General features: G+C 52.7%; 9 protein-coding genes across 9 annotated transcripts; 4 read left to right on the top strand and 5 right to left on the bottom strand.

The window, feature by feature from the left end:
* Positions 1-224: 224 nt before the first annotated feature.
* On the top strand, positions 225-1,854 carry CYC3 (holocytochrome c synthase). Its single transcript, XM_062912599.1, has 3 exons — positions 225-529; positions 597-1,279; positions 1,353-1,854. The coding sequence occupies exons 1-3, from the start codon at positions 437-439 to the stop codon at positions 1,606-1,608; spliced, it is 1,032 nt and encodes a 343-aa protein (XP_062765585.1). The 5' UTR covers positions 225-436; the 3' UTR covers positions 1,609-1,854.
* A 348-nt stretch (positions 1,855-2,202) lies between these two features.
* On the bottom strand, positions 2,203-2,826 carry QC763_409680 (uncharacterized protein; the record flags this gene model as incomplete). The annotated part of the gene is made up of 1 exon (XM_062912598.1): positions 2,203-2,826. One exon carries the CDS (start codon positions 2,824-2,826, stop codon positions 2,203-2,205), a length of 624 nt encoding a protein of 207 aa, XP_062765584.1.
* Positions 2,827-3,189: 363 nt separating this feature from the next.
* QC763_409670 (uncharacterized protein) lies at positions 3,190-4,830 on the top strand (the record flags this gene model as incomplete). Its single annotated transcript, XM_062912597.1, has 1 exon — positions 3,190-4,830. The coding sequence occupies one exon, from the start codon at positions 3,190-3,192 to the stop codon at positions 4,828-4,830; it is 1,641 nt and encodes a 546-aa protein (XP_062765583.1).
* A 213-nt stretch (positions 4,831-5,043) lies between these two features.
* On the bottom strand, positions 5,044-5,443 carry QC763_409665 (uncharacterized protein; the record flags this gene model as incomplete). The annotated part of the gene is made up of 2 exons (XM_062912596.1): positions 5,044-5,331; positions 5,420-5,443. The coding sequence occupies 2 exons, from the start codon at positions 5,441-5,443 to the stop codon at positions 5,044-5,046; spliced, it is 312 nt and encodes a 103-aa protein (XP_062765582.1).
* A 3,165-nt stretch (positions 5,444-8,608) lies between these two features.
* QC763_409660 (uncharacterized protein) lies at positions 8,609-9,884 on the bottom strand (the record flags this gene model as incomplete). Its single annotated transcript, XM_062912595.1, has 1 exon — positions 8,609-9,884. Exon 1 carries the CDS (start codon positions 9,773-9,775, stop codon positions 8,609-8,611), a length of 1,167 nt encoding a protein of 388 aa, XP_062765581.1. The 5' UTR covers positions 9,776-9,884.
* Positions 9,885-10,094: 210 nt separating this feature from the next.
* QC763_409650 (uncharacterized protein) lies at positions 10,095-12,193 on the top strand. The gene is made up of 3 exons (XM_062912594.1): positions 10,095-10,335; positions 10,416-11,360; positions 11,421-12,193. Exons 1-3 carry the CDS (start codon positions 10,242-10,244, stop codon positions 12,065-12,067), a joined length of 1,686 nt encoding a protein of 561 aa, XP_062765580.1. The 5' UTR covers positions 10,095-10,241; the 3' UTR covers positions 12,068-12,193.
* Positions 12,181-13,020, bottom strand: rtf2 (Replication termination factor 2; the record flags this gene model as incomplete). The annotated part of the gene is made up of 1 exon (XM_062912593.1): positions 12,181-13,020. One exon carries the CDS (start codon positions 13,018-13,020, stop codon positions 12,181-12,183), a length of 840 nt encoding a protein of 279 aa, XP_062765579.1.
* A 233-nt stretch (positions 13,021-13,253) lies between these two features.
* TOR1 (phosphatidylinositol kinase-related protein kinase tor1) lies at positions 13,254-21,914 on the top strand. Its single transcript, XM_062912592.1, has 6 exons — positions 13,254-13,839; positions 13,905-13,975; positions 14,035-16,253; positions 16,461-17,702; positions 17,760-21,002; positions 21,059-21,914. The coding sequence occupies exons 1-6, from the start codon at positions 13,775-13,777 to the stop codon at positions 21,518-21,520; spliced, it is 7,302 nt and encodes a 2,433-aa protein (XP_062765578.1). The 5' UTR covers positions 13,254-13,774; the 3' UTR covers positions 21,521-21,914.
* A 165-nt stretch (positions 21,915-22,079) lies between these two features.
* On the bottom strand, positions 22,080-23,012 carry QC763_409620 (uncharacterized protein; the record flags this gene model as incomplete). The annotated part of the gene is made up of 1 exon (XM_062912591.1): positions 22,080-23,012. One exon carries the CDS (start codon positions 23,010-23,012, stop codon positions 22,080-22,082), a length of 933 nt encoding a protein of 310 aa, XP_062765577.1.
* Positions 23,013-23,721: the final 709 nt, after the last annotated feature.

Here is a 23,721-nt window from a genome sequence, read left to right as displayed (position 1 = left end):
GGCTTTTTGATCATTTTCAAGGCCTCTTGACTAATCTTAAACCTCTTTACTATGTTTAAAGCCTGTTGATTATCTTTTAAGGCCTATTAGCTATGTTTCGAGGCCTGGTTCAGTGTTTCGCAGTGCCAGGTATTTTGTCCGCAACGTGGGGCGCGATGGGACGATCGCCTGTGGGGCCGGCGGCAGTGGAGAGATGGGTCTTGGCAGCGCGGGACCGAAAGATCTGTAAAATGCGCGTCATCCTTGGTGGGCTTTTTTCTCTTCAACAGCCTAGGCCGAAAATTGGGGCCGTTTTTTCCCTTATCTCCATCCGAGAAATCTAATCAGTGCTTGAATCCAAGACTTGCTCGCACGATCTTCGTCGGTTTGCCAGTCCACATTGACCTTGGATCGACCAGTAGATTTTCCGATAAAGCACCACATACAACCAGTTACCATGGGTTGGTTTTGGGCCGATGCCACGCCTGCCGCTCCGGCGGTTTCGAAGCCTCTCAACCATCCTCAGAGCGGCGGCGATGCTGCCCCTCCTGTAAGTAGCTCACGAGTTACATTTCCCCCTTTTCTGCACCGCAGGTCGTATCTGACAGCATTTTGAGCCTGGATGCCCTATGCACAACAAGAAGACCGTTGATACCTTCGCCTCCGCTGCTCCAACCCCCGCCGCCGCTCCTGCTCCCACGCCGCCCGCTTCTGGATGCCCCGTCCCGCACAGTAACCCTTCCGCAGATGCGGCGTTATCATCATGCCCGGTTCCTCACGGTAGCGCCCCTGAGCCCACAGCCGATAACCAACAGTCGTTTCTCTCGAAATTGAATCCCCTAAACTACATGTTCCACTCTATCTCGCAGGAGAGAGCCCCGAACCAGACTCATGCGCTCCCAACATCCAGAGACGAATCATCCATTCCCAAGGGTACTGGAGACGGAAACTGGGAATACCCTTCCCCCCAGCAGATGTACAATGCTTTGCTACGCAAGGGTTACACAGACACCGACGTGACGGCCGTCGAGAGCATGGTTGCGGTTCACAACTTTCTCAACGAGGGTGCGTGGGGGGAGATTGTGGAGTGGGAGCGCCGGTTCGGCAAGGGCTTGCTGCGCGGTTGGGAGGTCAGCAAGCGTGGGGAGGACAATGCCGACATCGAACTGAGGCGCTTGGAGGCTCAGGAGGGCGGACGGGAACAACCTACCCTGATCAGGTTCCAGGGGAGGCCCAAGGAGATGACGCCCAAGGCGGCTATTCTGCAGATGTTGGGACGGGTGTATCCTTCCAAGTTTGGGTACGTTTTGCGCTCTTCGATCGGTCTGTGAATTGTCATAGCAGGTTCACTAACATCTTTCGTCTTTTTCCAGCACCGAGCCTCCCTTTGATCGCCATGATTGGTTCGTTTCGCGCAATGTGAACGGGCAGCAGAAGGAGGTCAGGTATGTCATTGACTTCTACTCGGGGCCACCAGAGCCCACAGGTGAGCCTGTCTTCTATCTGGACGTTCGGCCTGCCGTAACCCCAACAGCAGCTGTGGAGCGCCTCATGCGTTGGGGCGGTGACGTCTGGTGGAAGGCCTCCGGGTCCGAGGTTAGGGAAGAAAAGAAGAACGCACGGTTGTAATGCATTGGCCGTACTCCTCTTGGATAGAGTGTCCGGTCAGAGATTGGCAGGTCGGAACTGGGCGTTACACTGGGCGGCGCAAAGGGACAACGGAACAGGGTTCGTCAATCTGTCTTTTTCCCTTTCGAGGTTTGCATTGTTTCCACTCCCTTCTCCTGCATGTAGAAAACATTCGTCTTCTGTTGTTGTATGATAAATAATCACGTGTGTCATGACAAATATACTTTTTTGGCTACAGATTTCGTTCTCTATACTCACAGGTATTTACCAACATAGGGAGTCAAAAGACAGGCATCGGACCTTCGATATTGAAACTTAGAATTTTAACGACGGAACTCATCTAGTTTAACAATACTCTAGCGGCCAGAATGCCAATAACCATCAATGCCTCCAACAGGTGCTACTCCTAGTCATCAGCGTTCTAAAGCAGTACCACGCCACCACAGATTCCCCCCTCAGGATACAAAATCTTTAACCACCGGTCCAATTATCAATGCAAAATGCTCAAATTGCTCCTCAAAGGCAATGGGGCACATCATCGGGCCCATCATCGGGCTTATCATCAGGTTTATCATCGGGTGAACTCTCCTTCTGTCACGCAGTCTCGGCATCACACGCAGCCTTCTTCTCGCAAGCAGGTTTGGTCGGCTCATCGACATCGCCGGTGCTGGTACGGCGAGAGTCTTCGGTGGCAACACTGAGAGTCCGGTCTTGATTCACGCCTGGGGGCGACGAGACATCACATTCGGTGTTGACAGGGGCATTGGTAGTGGACGGGCAGCTGTAGCTAGAGGCATCGTCGGCCTTCTTAACCTTGTCGCCATCGGAACAGGCTGAGGGGCTTTTGGAGCAAGCAGCAGCGGAGGACTGATCCATGGTACTTGATGGCCGGTGACGGTGAAGACTTGAGTAATCGACGGTTGGGGGCGAGACAGTCTCCTTCTGCCGAGGGCAAGAGACTGTGAGGGCGGTAGGGGAATGAGTGTAGGAACGCAGAATGTGAGGATGTTGAGGGCGATGGTGCCGAATCGAGAAGTCAGCGTAAGAGTGTGTGTGTATTACTGATCTTATTGCTTGAGAATAGCTGGTCCAAAATTTGGAAGTATGCTTGGGAGAAGAGAAGAGTGGGAGTTTGGGGCCTGGAGGAAAGGGATATTTAAAGTAGACATGTTGGGTCCCGTTGCCCTCCTTCCTAGTATTTGATTTCATGAGTGTCATGACGTTTATTGTCACCTTCGTGCCTCCTCCTTTTGGAGATCACGGTCTCGCATCATTGTCTCCGGTGGAAAGGGCAGTTGGTACACAGGCATTATTTGGAAGCTGTGGCTCGCTGAGAGATGTCTGAAAAAGGATATTGCTGGTGTGAGCCAGTGCCAAGCCACCACAGCTGGTTGGCAGCTGTGGGTCTCTCAAAGCGGTGAACTGCAGATCCATTGAATTATTTTTGGGCAAGAGAAAGATTGAGAGAGAGGTTGCTCTCTGCGCATTCGCAAACCGAGCGCATTCCCGTCCTTTTTTTGCCCAACCGCCATAGTTCGACGACCTCCCTCCCAGTACTCGGGCTTTGGACATCCGACGGCCATGACAGCAATCGGTGGCTCACAAACACCATCAACTCAGCCAGCCCTCGACCAGGCGCCACCGTATGTACGGTTACACGTTACGCCGCTGGACGCCGACCTGCTGAAAGTATTCCTCTCGTCAGCGCTCCTTCCAAAGGCACGCAACATCTCCTACCACACCCTCGACACTTTTCCCGACAAGCGGTACGGTTATCTGGAGCTGCCAAGCGAAGACGCCGACAAACTCAGGAAGAAACTCAACGGCTCGATTCTGCGGGGCGTCAAGATTCGCATCGAGCGTGCAAAGCCCTCCAGGATCCCAGAACCTCTCGGCGACGAGGCAATGGCCAAAGAACAGAAGGACAAGAGGGTCAAGGACGACGCGCACCCAGCAAAAGACAATTCCAAAAAGAGAAAGCGCGACAATGACGAAATCAGCGGCATTGTTTTCGACAACGACAGGAAGGTCAAGAGGGGATGGACCACTGCCGACGAGCCCAAGGAAAAGAGGTCGAAGAAGGACAAGAAGGACAGCAAGGACAAAAAGAAGAAACAGGAGCGATCAAAATACACGGATCATGCCGAATGTCTGGTCAAGACGATCCTGCCTGCGAATGCCGTACCATCGGCTGAAGACGACACCGGATCCAAGAGGAAGAAGAAGGGCAAATTTCGCGAAGTAGTTGTTCACGAGTTCGAAAATACAACGAAATTCCCGAACTTTCTCAAGACGACAGTGTCATCCGGCCCTTCAAAACCACCTTTGGAGTTTGCCGAGGGTAAGGGATGGGTGGACGAGGACGGCAATGTGGTTGAGGCTGTGACCGTGACCCCGCCCCCTCCAACATTCAGGATCTCAGCTCCTAAGAAGGTGGAGCAGAGCGAGAGTAAGAGCGAGTCGAGCAGCAACGACAGTAGGAGTGGTGAGGAGTCAGACAGCGACAGCGAGTCTGACAGCCCCTCTTCGCCCACAAAAGCAGCATCAACCCCCAACCACAAAACGCAACCAAAACCTAGCCCAACACCACAACACAACAGTTCACCCTTACCATCAACACTCAGCCCTGAGCTTTCTAGACCTAAATCGTCAAGTTCGGTCAAGAGCTTGGCTATCAAAATCCCCCCTGCTACCCCGAGCGAGCCCAAGACAATACACCCTCTGGAAGCATTGTACAAGCGTTCTCAGCATACCGACGGTGAGACAGCCGAGGGGGGAACCGAGTCAAAGGGCTTCAGCTTCTTTGGCGGTGGCGATGGGGACAATGACAATGAGGATGCTGGTGCAGCTGCAGATGGGCTCCAGATCCCCATGACTCCTTTTACACGCCAAGACTTCGAGATTAGGGGCATCCGCAGCGCAGCGCCTACTCCAGATACGGCACACCCAACAGGCGGTCGGTTTAAGCCATGGGATGACGATGATGAGGATATGGAGGACGATGGTGGTCATGAGGACTCTCTCCGTGAAGGCAACGAGCAGCCCGGTGCATCCACTAATCGGTCGGGTGTACCGGAAGGCGACAAGCCTGCCAGTGATTTTCAAAAATGGTTCTGGGAAAATCGTGGTGACCTCAACAGATCTTGGAAAAAGAGAAGGAAGACAGCTGGGAAGGAGAAGAGGTATAGAGAGAATAGAGCTCGGATGGCGCGAGCTATCTGATAGTTATACTCGAAGATCTCGGATGGCCTATATATAGCAAGCGTTCATAATAATCACAAGATTGGAAGACAAGACAAATCAACAACCGAGGCGCTTTGGCCTGCTACTTTACATTATGTTACATCACCCCCTTTCATGATCCAATCCCAAGTAAACAAACACAAATTCAACACCGGGGGTTATCTTCCGTCCCATTCTAATCATCTGCCAGCCTCAGCGTTGAGGGTTTCGACACCACGCCCCAGCGTCCCCTTCTTCATCCTGAACTTCTCCTATCCCAAGCTCGTCGTCCTTCTTGTCCTTCTTCTTGTCCTTCTTCTTGTCCTTCTTCTTGTCCTTCTTCTTGTCCTTCTTCTTGTCCTTCTTCTTGTCCTTCTTCTTGTCCTTCTTCTTGTCCTTCTTCTTGTCCTTCTTCTTGTCCTTCTTCTTGTCCTTCTTCTCCCCTTTCCCACGAGGGCAGGTCAGCGCCGTGTTGGCTCCTGGTAGTGAACTCCGAATGGGCTATACGGCTGTGGCACTGTTGTGCCCATCTCGGACCAGATGCTGTGCTGGGTGTCAGAACGACAACCCAAGCCTCTGGTTCCCTCACCAGAGCTTTCCACGGGCTTCCCATGCTCAAGCGAGTCAAGTTCGAGAAGCGACCGGCGCGGCACAGACTTGACCACCTCCTTGCCTTTGCCCTTGCCCCTGCCCTCGCCCTCGCGCTTGCCAGCCCCGACAGCCGCCCCCTTCCCCCGCTCTGCCTCCGCCGCGGCCGCAGAGGTCTCGGCTGGCGTGGAAAGTGTGAGAGCCTGACTGGCACCCACGCCCCCCGTCGCCTTCCCACCTATCCAGGCTTCGTTCTCTGCCAGCTTGTTGACGGCTTTGCCGTCACGCCACCAAAGAAACCCGAAAACGAACAGCACAAGAAGGAAGAGTCCCAAACTTCCCCAGAGCCAAACCCACACACCAGTTTCCACCCCCTTTTTGCCCTTGGCTTGGCAGAGAGCTAAGCCAACGCTCATGAAGATATTGGCAAAGAGGAGCAACGCCGCGATCCCACACCCAACCAGCCGTCCCCAGCTCTGGCGCATGGCGCCCTTCCAGAGCACCCTGGTTGCCTTTGGCAAGTCCCGGGTGTGCCTCCCATCGAAGGCGATGATGCCGCTGGGGTGGCGGAGGCTGGGACCCTCCCGGAAGTCCTGGCCAGCCGCCAGGCCTTGGCTCCCACTGGGGGAATCGCCAAGGCTGATGGAGACAAAGTCTCCATCGCTGGCGAGGGAGCGCGCGGCAGCACCGCGTGCTGAAGCCCTGGGGGGGGCGCCACCAGCAGCAGCACGGGTCGCCTGCGCGCGGCCAGCCCATAACTTCTCGAGTGGGCTCGGGGCGCGGCTGCTGCCACCAGCAGCGGTGCCGGGCGCTTGGAGATTTTGGGAGGCTTCTCAGTTGGTTAACAACTTGCCTCGTTTTATTTAGTCTGAGCTTGTAGCATCAACTTACCGATGACGGGGCGGTTGGTGTGGCTGCCAATCGCCATTCCAATACCCCCATGGGTATCGGATCTGTCTCGACCCATATCTGTCATCTCAAACTGCTCTGGCTCGTGATTCTAGCCACGCTGTGTCCCTTGGTTTGTCATTCTTTTGGTTCAAGTTGTTGGACTTTGTGTTAGCTCCAGTTGCTTGTGATGCTTACAAGTGTATGAAATCAGATCCGAATCACTGCACGCACAGGAACTTTAAGTATTGAACTGGCCTCAGCTGTCACCGGCTAATGTTGATGAAATGCGGAGTGCTGGGTGCTCAAGCTTACCCGATTCCTGGTTGATGGCTGATCTCTTTGGGGGGTTGTTCTTGCTTGAGATCGATGTTGGAATAGCACACCAACTGATGTCGATGATGGGTGGAGGACTGGGCTCTTTAGCTTCAGATCTTTGGTTTGATTGTCTCGTAAGTTCTTGCTCCTATCGTCCTTGCTGCTGGCTTCTCTTGATCCTAGTCGTTCAACTGCTCAAGACCGGAGTCGAAATGCTTCCGATGCTGGAGAAACGTGCTCTTCGGAGTGCTTGGATTCGGGTAATTCAAACTCAGGATCGTATTGAAGGCTGAGTAGAGACTTTATCTGCTTGTAGAATCAAAAGGGCCCGTGAAATCGAAAGGTGAGTAGCAGCTGTGAGAACTGGTGGTTAAGATGTGAAGTCTGATTCGATTCGGGAACAAACTCAGGAGGAAGTGAACGCTCAGCTACTGACTTGAATCAATTCAGAGACTCAAAAGAGAAACAGAAGTTGTAGGATGGTGTGATCAAAGCTGGCTGTTGTGGTTCTTGATTCTCGAGCTGCCCAAGTTGAATGAAAGATTGGTACGCGGACCTCGGAGCTGTATCTGCTCAGGGGTTTAAAGGCAGACAGAGAGTGTATGAGCTGGCGATCGAAGCTCAGAGAATCGAACCCGGAATAAATCAGAAGAAGAGGAAGACTTGAAGATGGAGTTAGAGCTTGTGAGGAACTGAAGATGCGAAGAAGGGTCCCTAGAGCTGGCGGTCTCGGGGTAGAATTCGAAGCCGCAAGTTGAAAATATGAAACTCTTTCTCGCTGGTTGTGTAGAGGACTATAACGAAGCGTTATTCCTGTGGTCCCCAGAAGTGAGACGTGGGGAGAGTGGATAGGGCTTGGTGATACGTGGCTACGGTGTATAGGGCTTGTTAATACGCGGCTATGGTGTATAAAGCTTGTCGGTACGCGACTACAGAGTCCAAAAGCTTCAAATGCGTCTATCAGGCAAGGGGTGTCTTGAATTGACATACACATGATGCGCGACCACAGAGTCTAGCAGCTTCCAATGTGGCTATCAGGCGAGGGGCTTCTTCAGGTGAATAACACATGGACCCTCAATCCAGCTGAGCGACTAAGCCAGTTATTTCGAGCAAAACCAGGGGAGTAAGTTTGATAGACGTCCAAGATAAACTATCCTTTCCCCCAGAGCCTTGCTGCATACCTTACAAGAACTGCATGGTACACTTCAGCCTGTTCTACTTATCGCAGTACAACTTCCAGATTTGACAACCTTCGTGTTTTCATAACACACTCTCGGAATAAATCGAGGGTGATTTCACTTCAGACCCACTCAAACTTCTGCAAAGGTTTACTGTTGCAACATGTGGCAGGTATCTAGTGATCTTCATGCTCGTGATATAAGGAGCGTAATTTCACCAGGGCATGGAGGCCAGCTCACCCACAAGTGCAAACAGTCATGCGGAGGCTGCAACAAAATTGTCATGGTGGGAATGATAATGGCCAGCATGCAATTGGTGGCGGATGTCTTTCATTTGTATAAGCAGTCCTTGGGTCTTTTTATCCCTGCCAAGACCAGCCCCTGACCTAGGGGCTGATTGTTTACACAACAAACATCGATCAACATAATCCTGGGGGATAAGCACGATAATTAAGGTCTCTAATTTAGAACAACACCTCTAGCATATATTTTTTTTATTTTCCCTTGTCTCAGAAACTTGAATTATGTAGAAGATAAGATGTCCAAGATGAGAACCCAAAGACAATGCCTGTACCAAAGCTCCTCGACTTCGTGATGGAAGGTCTACTACTGATTCAAAATACAACTCACGCAGTTGAATGGTATAGCGGAATGTGATAGGTTCTAAAATTAATATATCGATTGACAATTGGTGTTCTGTTACCTTAATACAATAATCTTTAGGACTGGCAACGGCCAGATACCATGCAAATTAAAAAGGCGAGACACAGGATGGCAACTTGTTGTGGTTCATCAGCCAAATATATCTAGCTTTTTTCTATCTCTACCTGAAATATAAGGGCCCAGTCGGTGAATTCATCCTTTTGGCCATCCCATGGTTTGACGAGCAGCTCCGAGGCAGCAAATGCATCAAAGAAGCATTGGTCCATTAGACGGTCAATCTCGTCAGGATCAAGGTCATAGAAAGCCATCGCAAGGTTCCCAAATCTTTCTGGGATTCCCTTCAAAAGCGCCAAGACTTCATCAAGGCGAGCAGGGACATTGGAGTCTGATGTTGGAGGGGTGTGCGGCAATGGCTTGAGCCTGCGCTTAGCGGCAGCTTGGTAAAGTAAAGAGGTCAGGCGTAGTCGCCTGAGACATGATTCCAAACGATCTCTGATTTTGTGTGGGTCGTCTCGTGGGATGTAACTTTGAGAGTTCATCAGGTCGTCCAACATGGCCTGGGTGCTTGCATTCGCAGAGAGGGAAGCAGACCCAAGGTTGTTGGTGATCCCTGCAACACCATCGTCGCCCTCGTCGTCATCATCATCATCCCCGTCGTCTCCTGTTTCCTCGCCCCACTCTTTCAACTCCTCCATAACATCCTTTAGCGTCTCACGTAACTGGTCGACCTTGTAGACCAAGTTGCCGCCGAATCCCCGCTTGCAAAATGCCATCAGGTCGTCGCACGCAGCCCATAACAGACCAGTAGCGGCAATGCTGCCCTTGCCGCCGGCTGCACCAGCCGCTGCATTCTTTTTGCCATCTTTCAGGATTTTCCCGTCCTTGGGAATCTGGGATAGCAGGTCACGGAGCTCCTTGAGCACGCGGGCCACCTTCCAAGCCAGATCCTTCTGAATTGCCCGTGTATACCGTCTGGCTGTGCATTCTTGGGCAGAAGCTGCCAAACCAGGAAGGGGACCAGCTATAAGCTCTCGTACAACTTTGGTGATGGCTGTTGGCGTGAAGGGGTCATTGATAATAAGAAGAGAGATCTTTGTGGCGTGTGCTCTGATGAGGGTAGCCGAATCGTGTGCCAATGAAAGTGCATCGAGGGAACCACCTCCTGGCGACTGCTGAACTCCGGGGGAGGCTGTGGTACTGATTTCCTGGGAGCTGAGACCCGAAACAACTACTTCAAGTTGGCCGATGAGGGTGAGCGCATCCGACACAACGGTGGTGAGTGTTTCGAGAGCGTCGCCGGAAGACGGCATGATGCTAAATGTGATGCCGCTACAGAGAATACAGCTATGTACAGATGGGACTGCTGCTTGCGACTTCGGTTGAAGCTAGAATGTCAGCGGCGGGTTGTCCGTGATGAAGATGGCGGGGCAGCAGCTTTGAGCTGGAGTTTTTTGCCCATCTCTGTGGGGTTACCCCAAGTTTTGGGCCTTTAGGAGATAAGCACAGTTCCGGCAGGCAACTTGTCCCCCAAGGTTCTCCTTTCACGTGACCAGCCACCCCTCCCCTGACAGCTGCCAGGTGTCTCGAGTGCAACTTGAACTGGGGCTGGGCGGGAAGTTGGCAAGCTGTCCTGTGTCCGAGGCTGGAACTGCAAGTTTGATGACACAGCTCCGTCCAGTCTTGATAACCTAGTGAGGCTTTGAGATTTCAACATCCCTGGGGCAAAAAGGTAGCAACAAGTCCCCGTCACCCGTTACCCAATTCAGGCCCCGAACAATGCGCAGGACAGGCGCATTGGCGCTTTTGGGCGCCATTGCTCACGGCAGTCTCGCTGCATCAGAGAGCTTGCCGCGGGGCGTTGGACCCGAGTGTAAGTCCCCTTCGTCGACACTTCCATTAGCTACAGTCGGGATGCTGCTGCTAACAGCAACCTGTCTTGTGCCGCCGTAGTTGTCAAGTTCTTCGAAAGTAAAACAACCTTTACATGCATCGGCAATCCCTCCATCACCCTCAAGGCGTCACAGGTCAATGACAACTCGTGCGACTGCCCCGATGGCTCGGACGAACCTGGGACCGCCGCCTGCGCCAATATTGACCCCCTATCTCCAGAACAGCCACTTCCAGGCTCCGTAACCGGCACCACCAACACAACCGCCGCCCTCCCCGGCTTCTGGTGCGTCAACGCCGGCCATGTTGGAAGCTACCTCCCCTTCATGTACGTCAACGATGGCGTCTGCGACTACGAGCTGTGTTGCGATGGCAGCGACGAGAACACTCATGCCGGTGGTGTCCAGTGTGAAAACCGTTGCGATGCTATTGGGAAAGAATATCGACGTCTGGAAGAACAACGGAGACAGAACAAGGAGCGGTCGGTGAAGAAGAGGCGCACGTTGGTCAAGGAGTCCCGTGAGCTGCGCCGACGGGTGGAGGTTAAAATTGCGAACCTCAAGACAGAGGTGCGAGACCTTGACGCCAAGAAGGCAGAAATGCAGGCCAAGTTTGATGAGGTGGAACGCTCAGAAAGAGGAAAGGTCGTCAAGAGTGAAGGCCAGGGCGGCAAGCTGGGTGTTCTCGTTGGTCTGGCCAAAAGCCGCGTCAATGAGTTGCGAAATACGTTGGACAAGGTCATGGACCAGCGGGATGATCTTCAAGACAAGGTCGACCAACTGGAGGACATCCTCACCAAGCTCAAGGAGGAGTACAATCCTAACTTCAACGATGAGGGCGTCAAGGCTGCGGTCAAGGCCTGGGAGGATTACGCTGCAGGACAGCCCAGCGAGCCCAAGGGAGACCTCGCCGACTCCGATATTATGGAGGTGCTAAAAGAGGATAGTGAAACATCTGGAATCAATTGGGCCGAGTTTGAGACTGGCGAGGCGAGCGATGTTGACGTCGGTAAGTTGTTCAAACCTGCATACAATTTTCAGACACGGAGGCTCAGCTAACAACCGGTAGTGTACAACTGGGAGGCCTATCTTCCAGTGCCAGTCCGCGACTATGTTCACCAGAAGCTCAACCTCCTCCGGGTTTGGGCGATCGAGAATGGCATCCTTGCTGACAACCCTACCAGTGGCGGAGAGTCTCGTTTGGTCACAGCCGCAAGGGAGGCCCGCGATTCTGCCACGAATGCACATTCGGTAAAGCTGGGCCAGCTGGAAGAGGAGCAGCGGGAGCTCGAAAAGGACTATGGCCCTGATGATGTTTTCCGTGTCCTGAAGGGCAAGTGCATCAGCGGTGAGGCTGGCGAATATGACTATGAGCTCTGCTGGTTCGACAAGACCACTCAAAAGAGTAAGAAGGGCCATGGGAATACCAACATGGGCAACTTTGTGCGCATTGACAAGGAGTTTGTGGATGAGGAAGAGAGACTTGACGGCAAGGGACTGGGCAAGGGCCAGAGGTTGGTTTTGCGGTATGAGAATGGGCAGGGGTGCTGGAACGGGCCCAACAGGAGAACCGACGTTTACCTTGGCTGTGCTGAGACAGACGAGGTCTGGCGCACGGTAGAGGCTGAGAAGTGCGTGTACAGGATGGAGGTCGGCTCCCCAGCTGCCTGTGAAGATGTTCAGGAGCCCGGCGTGCCGATTAAAAACGAGCTATAGAGAGACACGATGGGGGAGGGTGTGGTCAGGCGCGTGTATAGTGAAATTGTATTTATTTGGGTATATTACGTATAGCGACACTTGCAAAGCACAATTGAAAGATACATTGTTTGTTAGTTCCCTGCAGCAACCAGTTTCCTCCGCTTGTTGCGTTCCTCTTGCTCAGCAAGCACCTTGGCAGTAAGCGACGCTGTCATGGCATTGTTGATGCCACTCACCCGGTGCGAGGTGGCTGACTTGGGCGTTGCCTTCGCAGTGTCCTCTTCTCCTGTTGCGGAGCGAGTGCCATTGGCCTCGTCGGCCTTGCGTTTCTTTTTGCTGGATGATTTATCCTTCTTTAAACTGTGCGTCAAGCCCTTCGCACGGAGGGCTTCGTTTCTTGCCGCTAGTCTTTCCATGTCGGACTTCTCAGTTGGCAAGATAGGGATGATGTCCTCGGAGTGAAACGGCTCGCTACACTCGGGACAGACTTCTTCGTGTATCTGCTTGATGGCTGTTTCGGCAAAGACATGGCCACATGGAACAAGGTACACAGATTTGGTGGATGCCCCCAACTCCTTTAGCGTCACCGGACAGGCCCATATTCCCTTTTCCTTTGTTCCAGGGGATGTGTACCATTTGACCTTAAGCTTAACAATATCTCGAAGAGATTTGATACCGGTAGATGCGAACGTAGCCTCCGGGGACTCGCCGTTCGCTGACTCGGTGGTTTTGGTGTCATCGCTGTCGCCCGGCATCAGGCCCTTGAGAATGGACTCGTAGTTGTAGAGGCGGCCACGCCAGTCAGACACAGCATTTTCGAGATCCAGAAGCTCCGAGGTGAGGGGATCATGAGTCCAAGCGTGGTTGAGACTCTCGTGTGCGGTTGCTTTGAGCTCGCTTACTGTTGGCGCGCGGGCTGCGTCTTTGACCAATTCGCGCCTCTTGGGAATGGAGCCTCCATCGTTTCCCATGGTAAGAGCTGTCTAAGAGTAAGTTCGTTGAGAGCGCAAGGCTAGTGGGTTTGATTTCTGTGGTGGAAAGTTGAAGTTGAGGATCTGAATACTTGGTGTAGAGGAGTGCAGCATGGCAGGTTTGCCGCAGACCAGTACCGTCTTCCCAGCACGCCAAAACGGGCACTAGCATGCATTCGCCCTAGTGACAGCGTTGTAAGAGTGGGGTCCCAGTGCAACTCAACTGCGCTGCCGACCAACGACACCCAGTCCTCCGTCCGACCTAAGCTTCTTGGTTTGGACAAGCATTAGAAGGGTGCAGGTGATGCAGCCTCTCCTGCGACGCCATCTCAGCGGATTATTTCACCTCACCTCTCAACCAGCCAGCCACCTTTGTCTCAAAACCCTGCCTGCATTTATTCAACCCAACGCGCCCCCGGCCCCAACGACGAAGTTCCTTCTCTACCTCTCGCTGTGGCACCCTATACATAACTTGGACGCCGTCCCCGTCCCGCCAGCATCCATACTCTCACTCAGCCTTCCACCCAAAAGACCCCGAGTCTGACCTCCCGCGACGTGTCTCACGACCACAGTCCCTCGGCCATTCCCAAGTTCTCTCTTTTGGAAGCGGACTCGCAGCCCAAAAACCTGGCCCTTCTTGCGGCTCTCTTCGTCGACCGACTATGGGTTGTCGGCGATCGGCGTAGCGCTTGCTTGTCGAGGCCATCCACTACCCTCAGGAGGAGAACGGCAGAAACCGCCAGGGCTGGACAAGATGTCCGCCGTCAAAGATCAGACAGCTACCTCGCTGGACCAGCACATCAAGGAGATCAGGAATCGGTTCGTGTTTGCGTTTGCTGAGCGCTCCATGCTACTTTCTTGCTAATGTTTGGCTTGCATTGCAGAAACTATGATGAAAACCAAAGGAAACGGGCCGCGCGCCAAATCAGAGACCTGGTCAATGCTGCCAAGCAGGGTGAGGCTATTTCCAAGTCTGTGTTACAAGAGTGACTCTAGGTACTAATGAGATATTAGAGATGGGTGCCGAACAGTTCCAGCGCTTCTTCGATAATGTCAATCAGCGTACGAATCTATTGATACAAGGTCCCGATACGTATGACCGTCTTGGTGGAATTTACATCCTGGATGCGTTGGTCGATTTTGACGGCATAGAACCAGCCTTGAAGTACACCCGCTTCCAGAACTACATTGGCAGTATCCTGCGTGGCCGCGATATCAACTCTATGCAGCCGGCCGCTGTCGTCCTTGGAAAACTATGCAAGCCAGGCGGTTCCTTGATTTCCGAACTGGTCGATTCCGAAGTTCAAACAGCGCTTGAGTGGCTACAGTCTGACCGAATCGAGGAACGGCGGTACTCAGCAGTCTTGGTGCTTCGCGAGCTGGCCAGAAACACGCCTACGTTGATGTACAACTATGTGGGCTACGTCTTTGAACAGATTTGGATTGGCCTTCGTGACTCCCGTCTCTTGATTCGCGAGACTGCCAGTGAGACCGTTAGCGCCTGTTTCAAAATCATTCGTGAGCGAGACCAGGAGCTGAAGAAGGACTGGATGGATAAGATGCTCAACGAGGCGATCAAGGGGCTCAAGATCAACACGGTTGAGTTTATCCATGCCTCGCTTCTTGTGCTCAAGGAGCTGCTTGAACAGGGTGGCATGTACATGCAGGCTCACTACCAAGAGGCCTGTGAGATTGTCTTCCGCCACAAAGACGCGCGCGATCCCGCCATCCGCAAGACGGTTGTGCTTTTGATCCCGGACCTGGCCAACTATGCACCGACAGAGTTCTCGGCGAGCTATTTGCACATGTTTATGGTGTATCTTGGGGGCATGCTGAAGAAGGACAAGGACCGCAACGACGCCTTTCTTGCCATTGGCAACATCGCCAACTCGGTCAAGAGCGCAATCACACCCTATTTAGACGGCGTTCTCATCCATATTCGCGAGGGTCTCAGTGTACAGTCCCGGAAACGAAGCTCGGTCGATCCTGTTTTTGACTGCATCAGTCGATTGGCCGTCGCCGTGGGTCAGACAATGAGCAAGTATATGGAGGCACTTCTTGATCCCATCTTCGCCTGCGAGCTCACGCCAAAACTGACACAGGCCCTTGTCGATATGGCGTTCTACATCCCCCCAGTCAAAGCCACCATTCAAGAGCGCCTGTTGGACATGCTGAGCAAAGTTCTCTGCGGCGAACCCTTCAGACCTCTGGGTGCACCCCATCCAAACTCGCTCGCTTCCATACCTCATATTCCCAAAGACCCAAAGGACCCCCTTGCTCACCAGCGGACAAAGGATGAAGTCAAGTTGGCCCTCAACACGCTCGGCAGCTTTGATTTTCAAGGCCATGTCTTGAACGAATTCGTCCGCGACGTCGCTATCAAATACGTCGAAGATGATGACCCAGAAACACGTGAGGCTGCTGCCCTTACCTGCTGCCAGCTCTATGTGCGTGACCCAATCGTCAACCAGACAAGCTATCATGCCCTCCAGGTGGTCGCCGATGTCATCGAGAGACTCCTGACTGTGGGTGTTTCGGATCCCGAACCCAAAATACGGCAGACGTTGCTAGCAGCCCTTGACGAGCGATTTGACCAGCATCTCGCCAAGGCTGAGAATATACGCACCTTGTTCTTCGCCCTCCACGATGAACAGTTTGCCGTCAGGGAGGTGGCCGTGTCCATCATAGGCCGGTTGGCTCGCCACAATCCCGCCTATGTTATCCCCCAGCTGCGAAAAACCATCATTCAGATGTTGACAGAGCTTGAATACACAGATGTGGCTCGGAGCAAGGAGGAAAGCTCAAGATTACTCAGTCTTCTCACACGGCACGCTCAGGAGCTGGTCAAACCATACGTCAACTCCATCACCCAAGTGTTGCTGCCAAAAGCTCGCGACCCGATCCCGTCCGTTGCTGCGACTGTCCTCCAAGCACTCGGGGAACTGTGCACCGTTGGTGGAGAAGAGATGCTAAACTACAAGAAGGATCTCATGCCCATCATCATTGACGCATTGCAGGATCAAAGCGCACCAGTTAAACGGGAGGCAGCCCTGCATACCCTCGGTCAGCTGGCCAGTAACACAGGCTATGTCATCAAACCCTACCTCGAGTATCCCCAACTTCTTGAGATCCTGCAGTCCATCATCCGGGGCGAGCCTCAGCGCGGGCTTTTACGACAGGAAACCATCAAGGTGATGGGCATCCTGGGAGCACTCGATCCCTACAAATATCAGGTACAGCGCAACTGTTCTTTTGTTCCCCTTCGCCACGCCCATTTCAGCGCATTGTCCTCTGCTACTCCAACCATGGAAGACTCGGATGATTCGGACGACGAGAACGACAACGTCGCCCTCTTTCTCGGACCGTACTCCCCTCCTGAAGTGGTTGAAAAGCAGAAGCGCAAAGTAACGTCGAAAAACAAGGCTAAAACTCCAGAACAGCAGGTCGAAGATCGCGCGCCGCGCACACAGAAGCAAACCGAAGCAACCCAACTAACTGATGTGTCCCTCATGATGGGCGGACTAACCCCTTCACAGGAGGACTACTACCCAACCGTTGTTATTAATGCCCTTCTCCAGATCCTCAAAGACCAGTCGTTGGTGCAGTGGCACGGAAACGTGGTGGATGCCATCATGAGCATCTTCATCACGCTTGGGCTCAAGTGTGTCCAGTTCCTCGACCGTGTGGTGCCTGCCTTTATCGCCGTGATCCGCGCCTCGAGCCAAACGCGACTCGACTTCTATTTCAACCACCTTAGTAGGCTTGTTGGAATTGTCCGTCAGCATATCAGGGTCTACCTCCCGGACATCATCGAGGTTCTCCAGGAGTATTGGGACACGACATATTCGCTCCAGACCACCATCATGTCGTTGATCGAGTCCATTGCACGCTCCCTAGAGGGCGAGTTCAAGGTCTACCTTGCCAGTCTCCTCCCGATGATGCTCGGCTTGCTGGAAAAGGACACCACCACCAAGCGGCAACCGACCGAAAAGATCTTTCATGCTTTCCTAGTGTTCGGCTCAAGCGCCGAGGAGTATATGCACCTCATCATCCCCGTGTTGGTACGTCTCTTCGACAACTCGGCCCAACCCATGTTTCTGCGCAAGTCTGCCATTGAAACGATTGGCAAGCTCTCGAGCATGGTGAATCTCAACGACTATGCGTCCAAAATCATCCACCCCCTCACCCGGGTCCTTGCCAGCCACGAACCAAGTCTAAGAGTGGCTGCCCTCGACACGCTATGTGCCCTCATGTTGCAACTGGGGCGTGATTATTTGCACTTTGAACACACCGTCCACAAAACCATCTCAACATACGGCCTCCAACACTCCAACTATGACAAGGCCGTCGAAAAGCTCAAGAAAGGGGAAACATTACCGCCTAACCTCGCGCCGCGCTTCGAGGACAATGCAGTCGAGCTTCATGCCTCTGAAAACAGCCCGCCCAAGAAATTGGATCTCAACCCCATGCATTTACGGCAAGCCTGGGAAACCAAGGGTAAGTCTACTAAAGACGACTGGCACGAGTGGTTCCGCAAGTTTAGCACGACGTTACTTTCCGAGTCTCCGAATCACTCACTCCGAGCTTGCGCCAGTTTGGCAAGCACTTATCAGCCACTGGCAAGGGAGCTCTTCAACTCTGCCTTCGTCTCATGCTGGAGCGAGCTGTACGAACAATTTCAGGTAGGCCAAGAAGTGAGCTACCGCGATCCCCCGGCAAGTTTACTAATGCTCGTGCAGGAGGAACTGATCACCAACATCGAAAACACAATCAAATCCGAGAATGTGCCTCCTGATCTTCTGGGTCTTTTGCTGAACCTTGCCGAGTTCATGGAACATGATGATAAGGCCCTACCAATCGACATTCGAACCTTGGGACGTGAGGCGGCAAGATGTCATGCCTATGCCAAAGCGCTGCATTACAAGGAACTCGAGTTTCTTCAGGACCACAACAGTCACGCGGTCGAAGCCCTGATTGTGATCAACAATCAGTTGCAGCAGTCTGATGCCGCCATTGGTATCTTGACTAAGGTGAAGGCGTACAAGGACGGGATCACGCTGCGGGAAAGCTGGTTCGAGAAGCTGGAGCGCTGGGATGAGGCGCTTAACTTTTACTGCCAACGCGAACGCGAGCTTCCGCCTGACCAGCCCACACCGGTCGACATCGTCATGGGCAAGATGCGTTGCTACCATGCGCTGGGCGAGTGGGATTCGCTAGCCTCGCTGGCTGGCAAGACATGGTCAAACTCGGCACCAGAGGTTCAACGCATGATCGCAGGCCTTGCCACCACGGCTGCCTGGGGGCTCGGGAAATGGGACTCTATGGATAACTACCTGCAGTCTATGAAGCGATTCTCACCAGACCGCGCCTTCTTCGGCGCCATCTTAGCCCTCCACCGCAATCAGTTCCGAGAAGCCCTGGGCTGCATCGACCAGGCTCGAGAAGGTCTCGATACAGAGCTGAGCGCCCTCGTGAGCGAATCCTACAACAGGGCATACCAAGTTGTTGTGCGCGTTCAGATGCTTGCAGAGTTGGAAGAATTGATCATCTACAAGCAGTGCGATGCTGAAAAGCAAGCCAGTTTGCGGGCAACATGGGAGACTCGTCTCAAGGGGTGCCAGCGAAACGTTGAGGTATGGCAGCGCATGCTGCGACTCCGGTCGCTCGTGCTCACGCCACCAGAGAACATGCACATGTGGACTAAGTTCGCCAACTTGTGCCGCAAGTCTGGACGGATGGGTTTGGCGGAGAAGTCACTGAGACAGCTTATCGGGTCGGATGTGCCGCTGGACACAGTGATCCCTCACTGGCACGACCGCCCCATGGACCCCGATGCCGAGAGACTTGCGTCTCCGGTTCTGTATGCAGTACTCAAGTACCAGTGGGAGGTCGGTTTGCAGCCGGCGATGCGAAACACTGACCGAACCATCGCCGAGAGAACGCTGTACTGCCTTCGCAAGTTCACTGACGAGACGGCCCACAGGGTAGAGAGCGCAAGACACCAACTAGCCGCTTCCACCCAGGCCGGTAACGGTGCAATTGACGGCTTACATCAGGCCTCTACCTTTTCCGAGTTCGACGAGGCGGCATTACTCAGCCCGGATGTGCAGCGTCACTGGACAGAACAAACGGTGCTGCTTGCCAAGTGCTACCTCCGCCAGGGCGATTGGATGATTGCCCTGAACAAGGACGATTGGCAATACACACGGCGCAAAGACATTCTCTCCTGCTACTACAAGGCCACCTATTATCATCGCCGCTGGTACAAGGCCTGGCATGCCTGGGCCTTGGCCAACTTCGAAGTGGTGCAGGCCCTAGGATCTCGCAAGGACCTAGACAGCGGCGTCATTATCCAGTATGCCGTGCCTGCTGTGCATGGCTTTTTCGAGTCTATTTCGCTCTCTTCGGGAAGCTCTTTGCAAGACACGCTGCGTTTGCTCACGCTCTGGCTTACATATGGTGGCAACCCCGATGTTGCCAGTGGTGTGACAGAGGGCTTCAATCGTGTCAGCGTCGATACCTGGCTTGAGGTCATTCCACAGTTGATCGCTCGCATTACCCAACCTAACAAGAAGGTTCAGGCGTCGATCCATGGTCTGTTGTCTGATGTCGGTCGTGCGCACCCCCAGGCGTTAGTCTACCCCTTGACGGTTGCCATGAAGTCGCGACAAAGCACGCGCAGGTCCAAGACCGCCAGCGTCATTATGGAGGCAATCCGTCAGCACAGTTATAAGCTGGTCGAGCAGGCAGAGACGGTGAGCCGCGAGCTTATTAGGACCGCGGTCCTCTGGCACGAGCTATGGCATGAGGGTCTGGAGGAGGCTTCCCGGCTCTACTTTGGCGATCACAATATCAAGGGAATGTTTGATGCCCTCGAGCCCCTTCACGACCTGCTCGAAAAGGGCCCTCAAACCCTCCGGGAGGTTTCATTTACACAGACGTTCGGCCGTGATCTGGGTGAGGCTCGCGAGTGGTGCCGGCAATATCGCGAAACAGAGGACGTCAATGACCTGAACCAAGCCTGGGACTTGTACTACCAGGTTTTCCGTCGTATCAGCCGACAGCTTCCACAGATGACCACACTGGAGCTGACCTACTGCTCTCCGGACCTGCTCCAGGCCAGGGACCTGGAGCTCGCGGTGCCGGGAACGTATCGCAGCGGCCAAGAGGTTGTCCGAATCATGTCTTTTGACGGCACCTTTACGGTCATCAGCAGCAAGCAACGTCCGCGAAAACTTGACATTGTTGGAAGTGACGGTAAGACGTACACTTTCTTGCTCAAAGGTCATGAGGACATCAGGCAGGATGAGCGTGTCATGCAGCTCTTCGGCCTCTGCAACACGCTCTTGGCCAACGACTCGGAATGCTACAAGCGCCATCTCAACATCCAACGTTACCCGGCTATTCCGCTGTCGCAGAACTCGGGTCTTCTCGGCTGGGTCCCAGACAGCGACACGATCCACCAGCTTATCCGTGATTATCGGGAGTCAAGAAAGATTCTCCTTAACATCGAGCATCGGATCATGCTTCAGATGGCGCCCGACTACGATAACCTCACACTCATGCAGAAGGTGGAAGTGTTTGGGTATGCCCTTGATAACACAACGGGTCAGGATCTGTACCGGGTCTTGTGGCTGAAGAGCAAGAGCTCTGAAGCCTGGTTAGACAGGCGAACTAATTACACGCGTTCCCTCGGCGTCATGTCGATGGTCGGGTACATCCTGGGCTTGGGCGACCGTCATCCGAGCAACCTGATGCTGGACCGCATCACGGGCAAGATCATTCACATTGACTTTGGCGACTGCTTTGAGGTGGCGATGAAGCGTGAGAAGTACCCGGAGCGGGTGCCTTTTAGGCTTACCCGCATGCTTACTTATGCCATGGAGGTTAGCAACATCGAGGGCAGCTTCCGGATTACATGCGAACACGTGATGAGAGTCTTGCGTGACAATAAGGAGAGCGTTATGGCCGTTCTCGAGGCTGTAAGTTGAACCACCTATAGCCACATATCGTGTCTTGTACTAACTCGTAACTTTAGTTCATTCACGACCCGCTACTCACGTGGCGTCTTACCAACCCGGCCAGTCCCGCTGGACCACATTTCAATTCGGAGAGAGAGCAAGCTATTGCCGGGCCCCAGGCAGCACGGGTGCGTCGGCCTTCCATACTGGAAGCTCCGATGGCCCCGACTGAGTTCCTGGCAGCACAAGCTGGTCCCGAAGGCTTGACCGGGGCGCGTAGCCGTGCGCGTACAAATTCATCCGCCGCTCCGCTCCCAAGCATAACCGATGACGGTGTCCATGGCCCCATCGAGATCGCGGAGGTGCAAAATGCGCGGGCTGTCGAAGTGCTTGACCGGGTCTCCCAGAAACTCACGGGTCGTGATTTCAAGCCGAACGAAGAGCTTCTTGTTAAAGATCAGGTTAATAAGCTGATCATTGAGGCTACCAAGCTTGAGAATCTCTGCCAGCACTATATAGGGTGGTGCAGCTTTTGGTGAGGTCCAGCCACAGTTTTTGTTCGTAGCTATCACTGTCAGTGGGAGGCTTTAAACATGGATTGATTTCGGGCAGGTTTTAGCTCTATGTATCGGCTTTCTTTGGGTGTTAAGAAGGCAGTGAGTTATTTTGGTCACTATTTGAGCGTGCATGTATGGATCTAGCGTAGTATCAGTTTTATGATACTGGTCTTGGGGGGGACTCTCTGATACGAGGGTGATGCTTATGTGGTGTATATACAATAGCAGTCTTGACAGCATCTGTCTGGCGTTGCTTGGTAGTTGGACGGAATAATGAAAGGCCGGTTTGGTCCATCACACAAATGCCAAATGCGCCTTGAGGTTTCACATATATTCAAGGGCTTCCCCTCTCGACAATGAGAATAGCCGATTCCCACAGCACAGGTACTAAGCATCATGATTTTCTAAAAGCCTGGAGCATCTCGGTTTTTTTGCTTTTCGTAAGCCTACCTAATTTACACCATAAACCAATCGATTAACAAGACCTTGAACATGCTTCAGCAGAATAATAGCTGCTCCTCTACAGTTCGCTATTTGCTCCCTACAGCCTGCATACTCGGCCTCCACACTCAGTCATAGTGTGGATATATCGTACCTTTCCGTTCTCAAGGCGGAATTCATGACTGTCGGCCGCGTTCATCATGTGCTCCCAAACACAAATAATATTGACAGACCCCATAGACTCGTCGATAACATAGCGGCGGCGCGTATTGGGTGCCTGGCTACTGTTTGTCGGGATTCCTTGCCTGCATGTGTCCTCATCACCTCTGCCTGTATAAGCGCCGCCCTCCAACCTCGCACACGGCGCCCCCCAGGGAACGAGGCTCGAAGCTTTGGCATCATCCCACATCGACATGTAGGCGTCGCCGGCCGCCTTGATCTTCTCTCTGCTGTCCCGCTTTCCCTCAGGGATGATGTCCCATTTCTCCTGAAGGGCGTATTTGAGCGTATTTTGAGCATTAAAGAGCCATGACCCAGTTGTGGAGGCGACACTGTCAATGAGGGTTACTTTGCCGTCCGCACCGTGGCGGATTTGAGTGCCAATCACATGTGGCTGTGGGTTGTTTGCGGCAATGAGCTCGGTGAAGGTGGCACAGTCGACGAGGTCGTAGATAGTACGTCGGTGGTCAATGGCCAATCCTTGTGTCAGAACGGACTTCGTTGCATCAATACGCTCGTTGTTCTCCTCGTACTCCCAACCACTAGCAACAAATTCTTGCAGGGGAGCCAGGCTGCCAGCTTTCTGGCTAGCAACATAGGCGTCTGCTGCCTCTGCCAGAACGGCGCGGTTGCAGTCTGTCGCGGCCGGTGACAAAGGAATGCCTGCAGTTAGTTGGACTGTGGCAGCAAGAACAGCCCAGATGTTGATGTGACTCGTGGAAGGCATCGTCAATGTAACAGAAAGCAAAGCAGGACTTCTGTTAAGATGGGTAAGTCGATGATAATATGACTTGGAACGGTGGTACTCGGCCATGGTCTGGCGGGGACGGGAGCAGCTCCATTCTTTATGGATAGACGGTGATTTGAGTTCCCAGTGTTTGATAACAAGTGCCGTGAGAAAAGAGGGGGTGGTGCTGGAAAGTGTAATATCCGATTGAGGCAGAAATGGGCTTATATTCGAAGTCAAGCGGGGAGCGGTTGCTCGGGGTTCAGAACTGAACCCACCACTAGGCAAAAGGGCAAGCAACAGTAACAAAGGAACAATGTCTATCGATCAGGGGCCAGAAGAAAGCATAGCAGAACAAATAGGTAAGAAAGGGATAACACTGAAAAAAGCTATAAAAAAAACACGTTGAAGGCTTCGAAAATAAGTTTAATAGCAACCTCAGCCATTAATTCTTTTTAGAAAAAATCGTATAGAGTTCTAAGTGAATACTATTTTGAAACAGATTATGAAAATATAGAATTTAATTAACAATTTTAAAAAGTACTTACAAAAATTAGAAGTTTATTTGTAAAAGATATATTAGATATATTTCACTATTTTTAAAAACTTAAATCTATATAGGTAGATAGTATTTCTATAAAAATCTTTTCAAGTTATAAAATAACTAGATGTTAATGTTCTAGCTATCTTTATACAAGTTAAATTTGAAGAATAACTATTGAAAATACTAGCAATATAAATATACTTTAATAGTAACTTTATATACTATAAAAAATAAATCACGGAACTGGCTTGA

Source organism: Podospora pseudopauciseta, chromosome 4 (assembly GCF_035222475.1).
Source record: "Podospora pseudopauciseta strain CBS 411.78 chromosome 4, whole genome shotgun sequence".
NCBI lineage: Eukaryota > Fungi > Ascomycota > Sordariomycetes > Sordariales > Podosporaceae > Podospora > Podospora pseudopauciseta.
The sequence above is the reverse complement of the archived record's forward strand: the minus strand, read 5'-3'. Positions and strand labels throughout refer to the sequence as shown.

What these genes read in the sequence shown, in the direction of transcription:
- CYC3 (XM_062912599.1), top strand. Translation starts at nt 437, where the DNA reads ATGGGTTGGTTTTGGGCCGATGCCACGCCTGCCGCTCCGGCGGTTTCG. An exon ending in GCGGCGATGCTGCCCCTCCT is followed by an intron (nt 530 to 596) that starts GTAAGTAGCTCA and finishes CAGCATTTTGAG; the next exon opens with CCTGGATGCCCTATGCACAA. An exon ending in GTGTATCCTTCCAAGTTTGG is followed by an intron (nt 1,280 to 1,352) that starts GTACGTTTTGCG and finishes GTCTTTTTCCAG; the next exon opens with CACCGAGCCTCCCTTTGATC.
- QC763_409650 (XM_062912594.1), top strand. Translation starts at nt 10,242, where the DNA reads ATGCGCAGGACAGGCGCATTGGCGCTTTTGGGCGCCATTGCTCACGGC. An exon ending in GCGGGGCGTTGGACCCGAGT is followed by an intron (nt 10,336 to 10,415) that starts GTAAGTCCCCTT and finishes GTGCCGCCGTAG; the next exon opens with TTGTCAAGTTCTTCGAAAGT. An exon ending in GGCGAGCGATGTTGACGTCG is followed by an intron (nt 11,361 to 11,420) that starts GTAAGTTGTTCA and finishes AACAACCGGTAG; the next exon opens with TGTACAACTGGGAGGCCTAT.
- TOR1 (XM_062912592.1), top strand. Translation starts at nt 13,775, where the DNA reads ATGTCCGCCGTCAAAGATCAGACAGCTACCTCGCTGGACCAGCACATC. An exon ending in ATCAAGGAGATCAGGAATCG is followed by an intron (nt 13,840 to 13,904) that starts GTTCGTGTTTGC and finishes CTTGCATTGCAG; the next exon opens with AAACTATGATGAAAACCAAA. An exon ending in GGTCAATGCTGCCAAGCAGG is followed by an intron (nt 13,976 to 14,034) that starts GTGAGGCTATTT and finishes ATGAGATATTAG; the next exon opens with AGATGGGTGCCGAACAGTTC.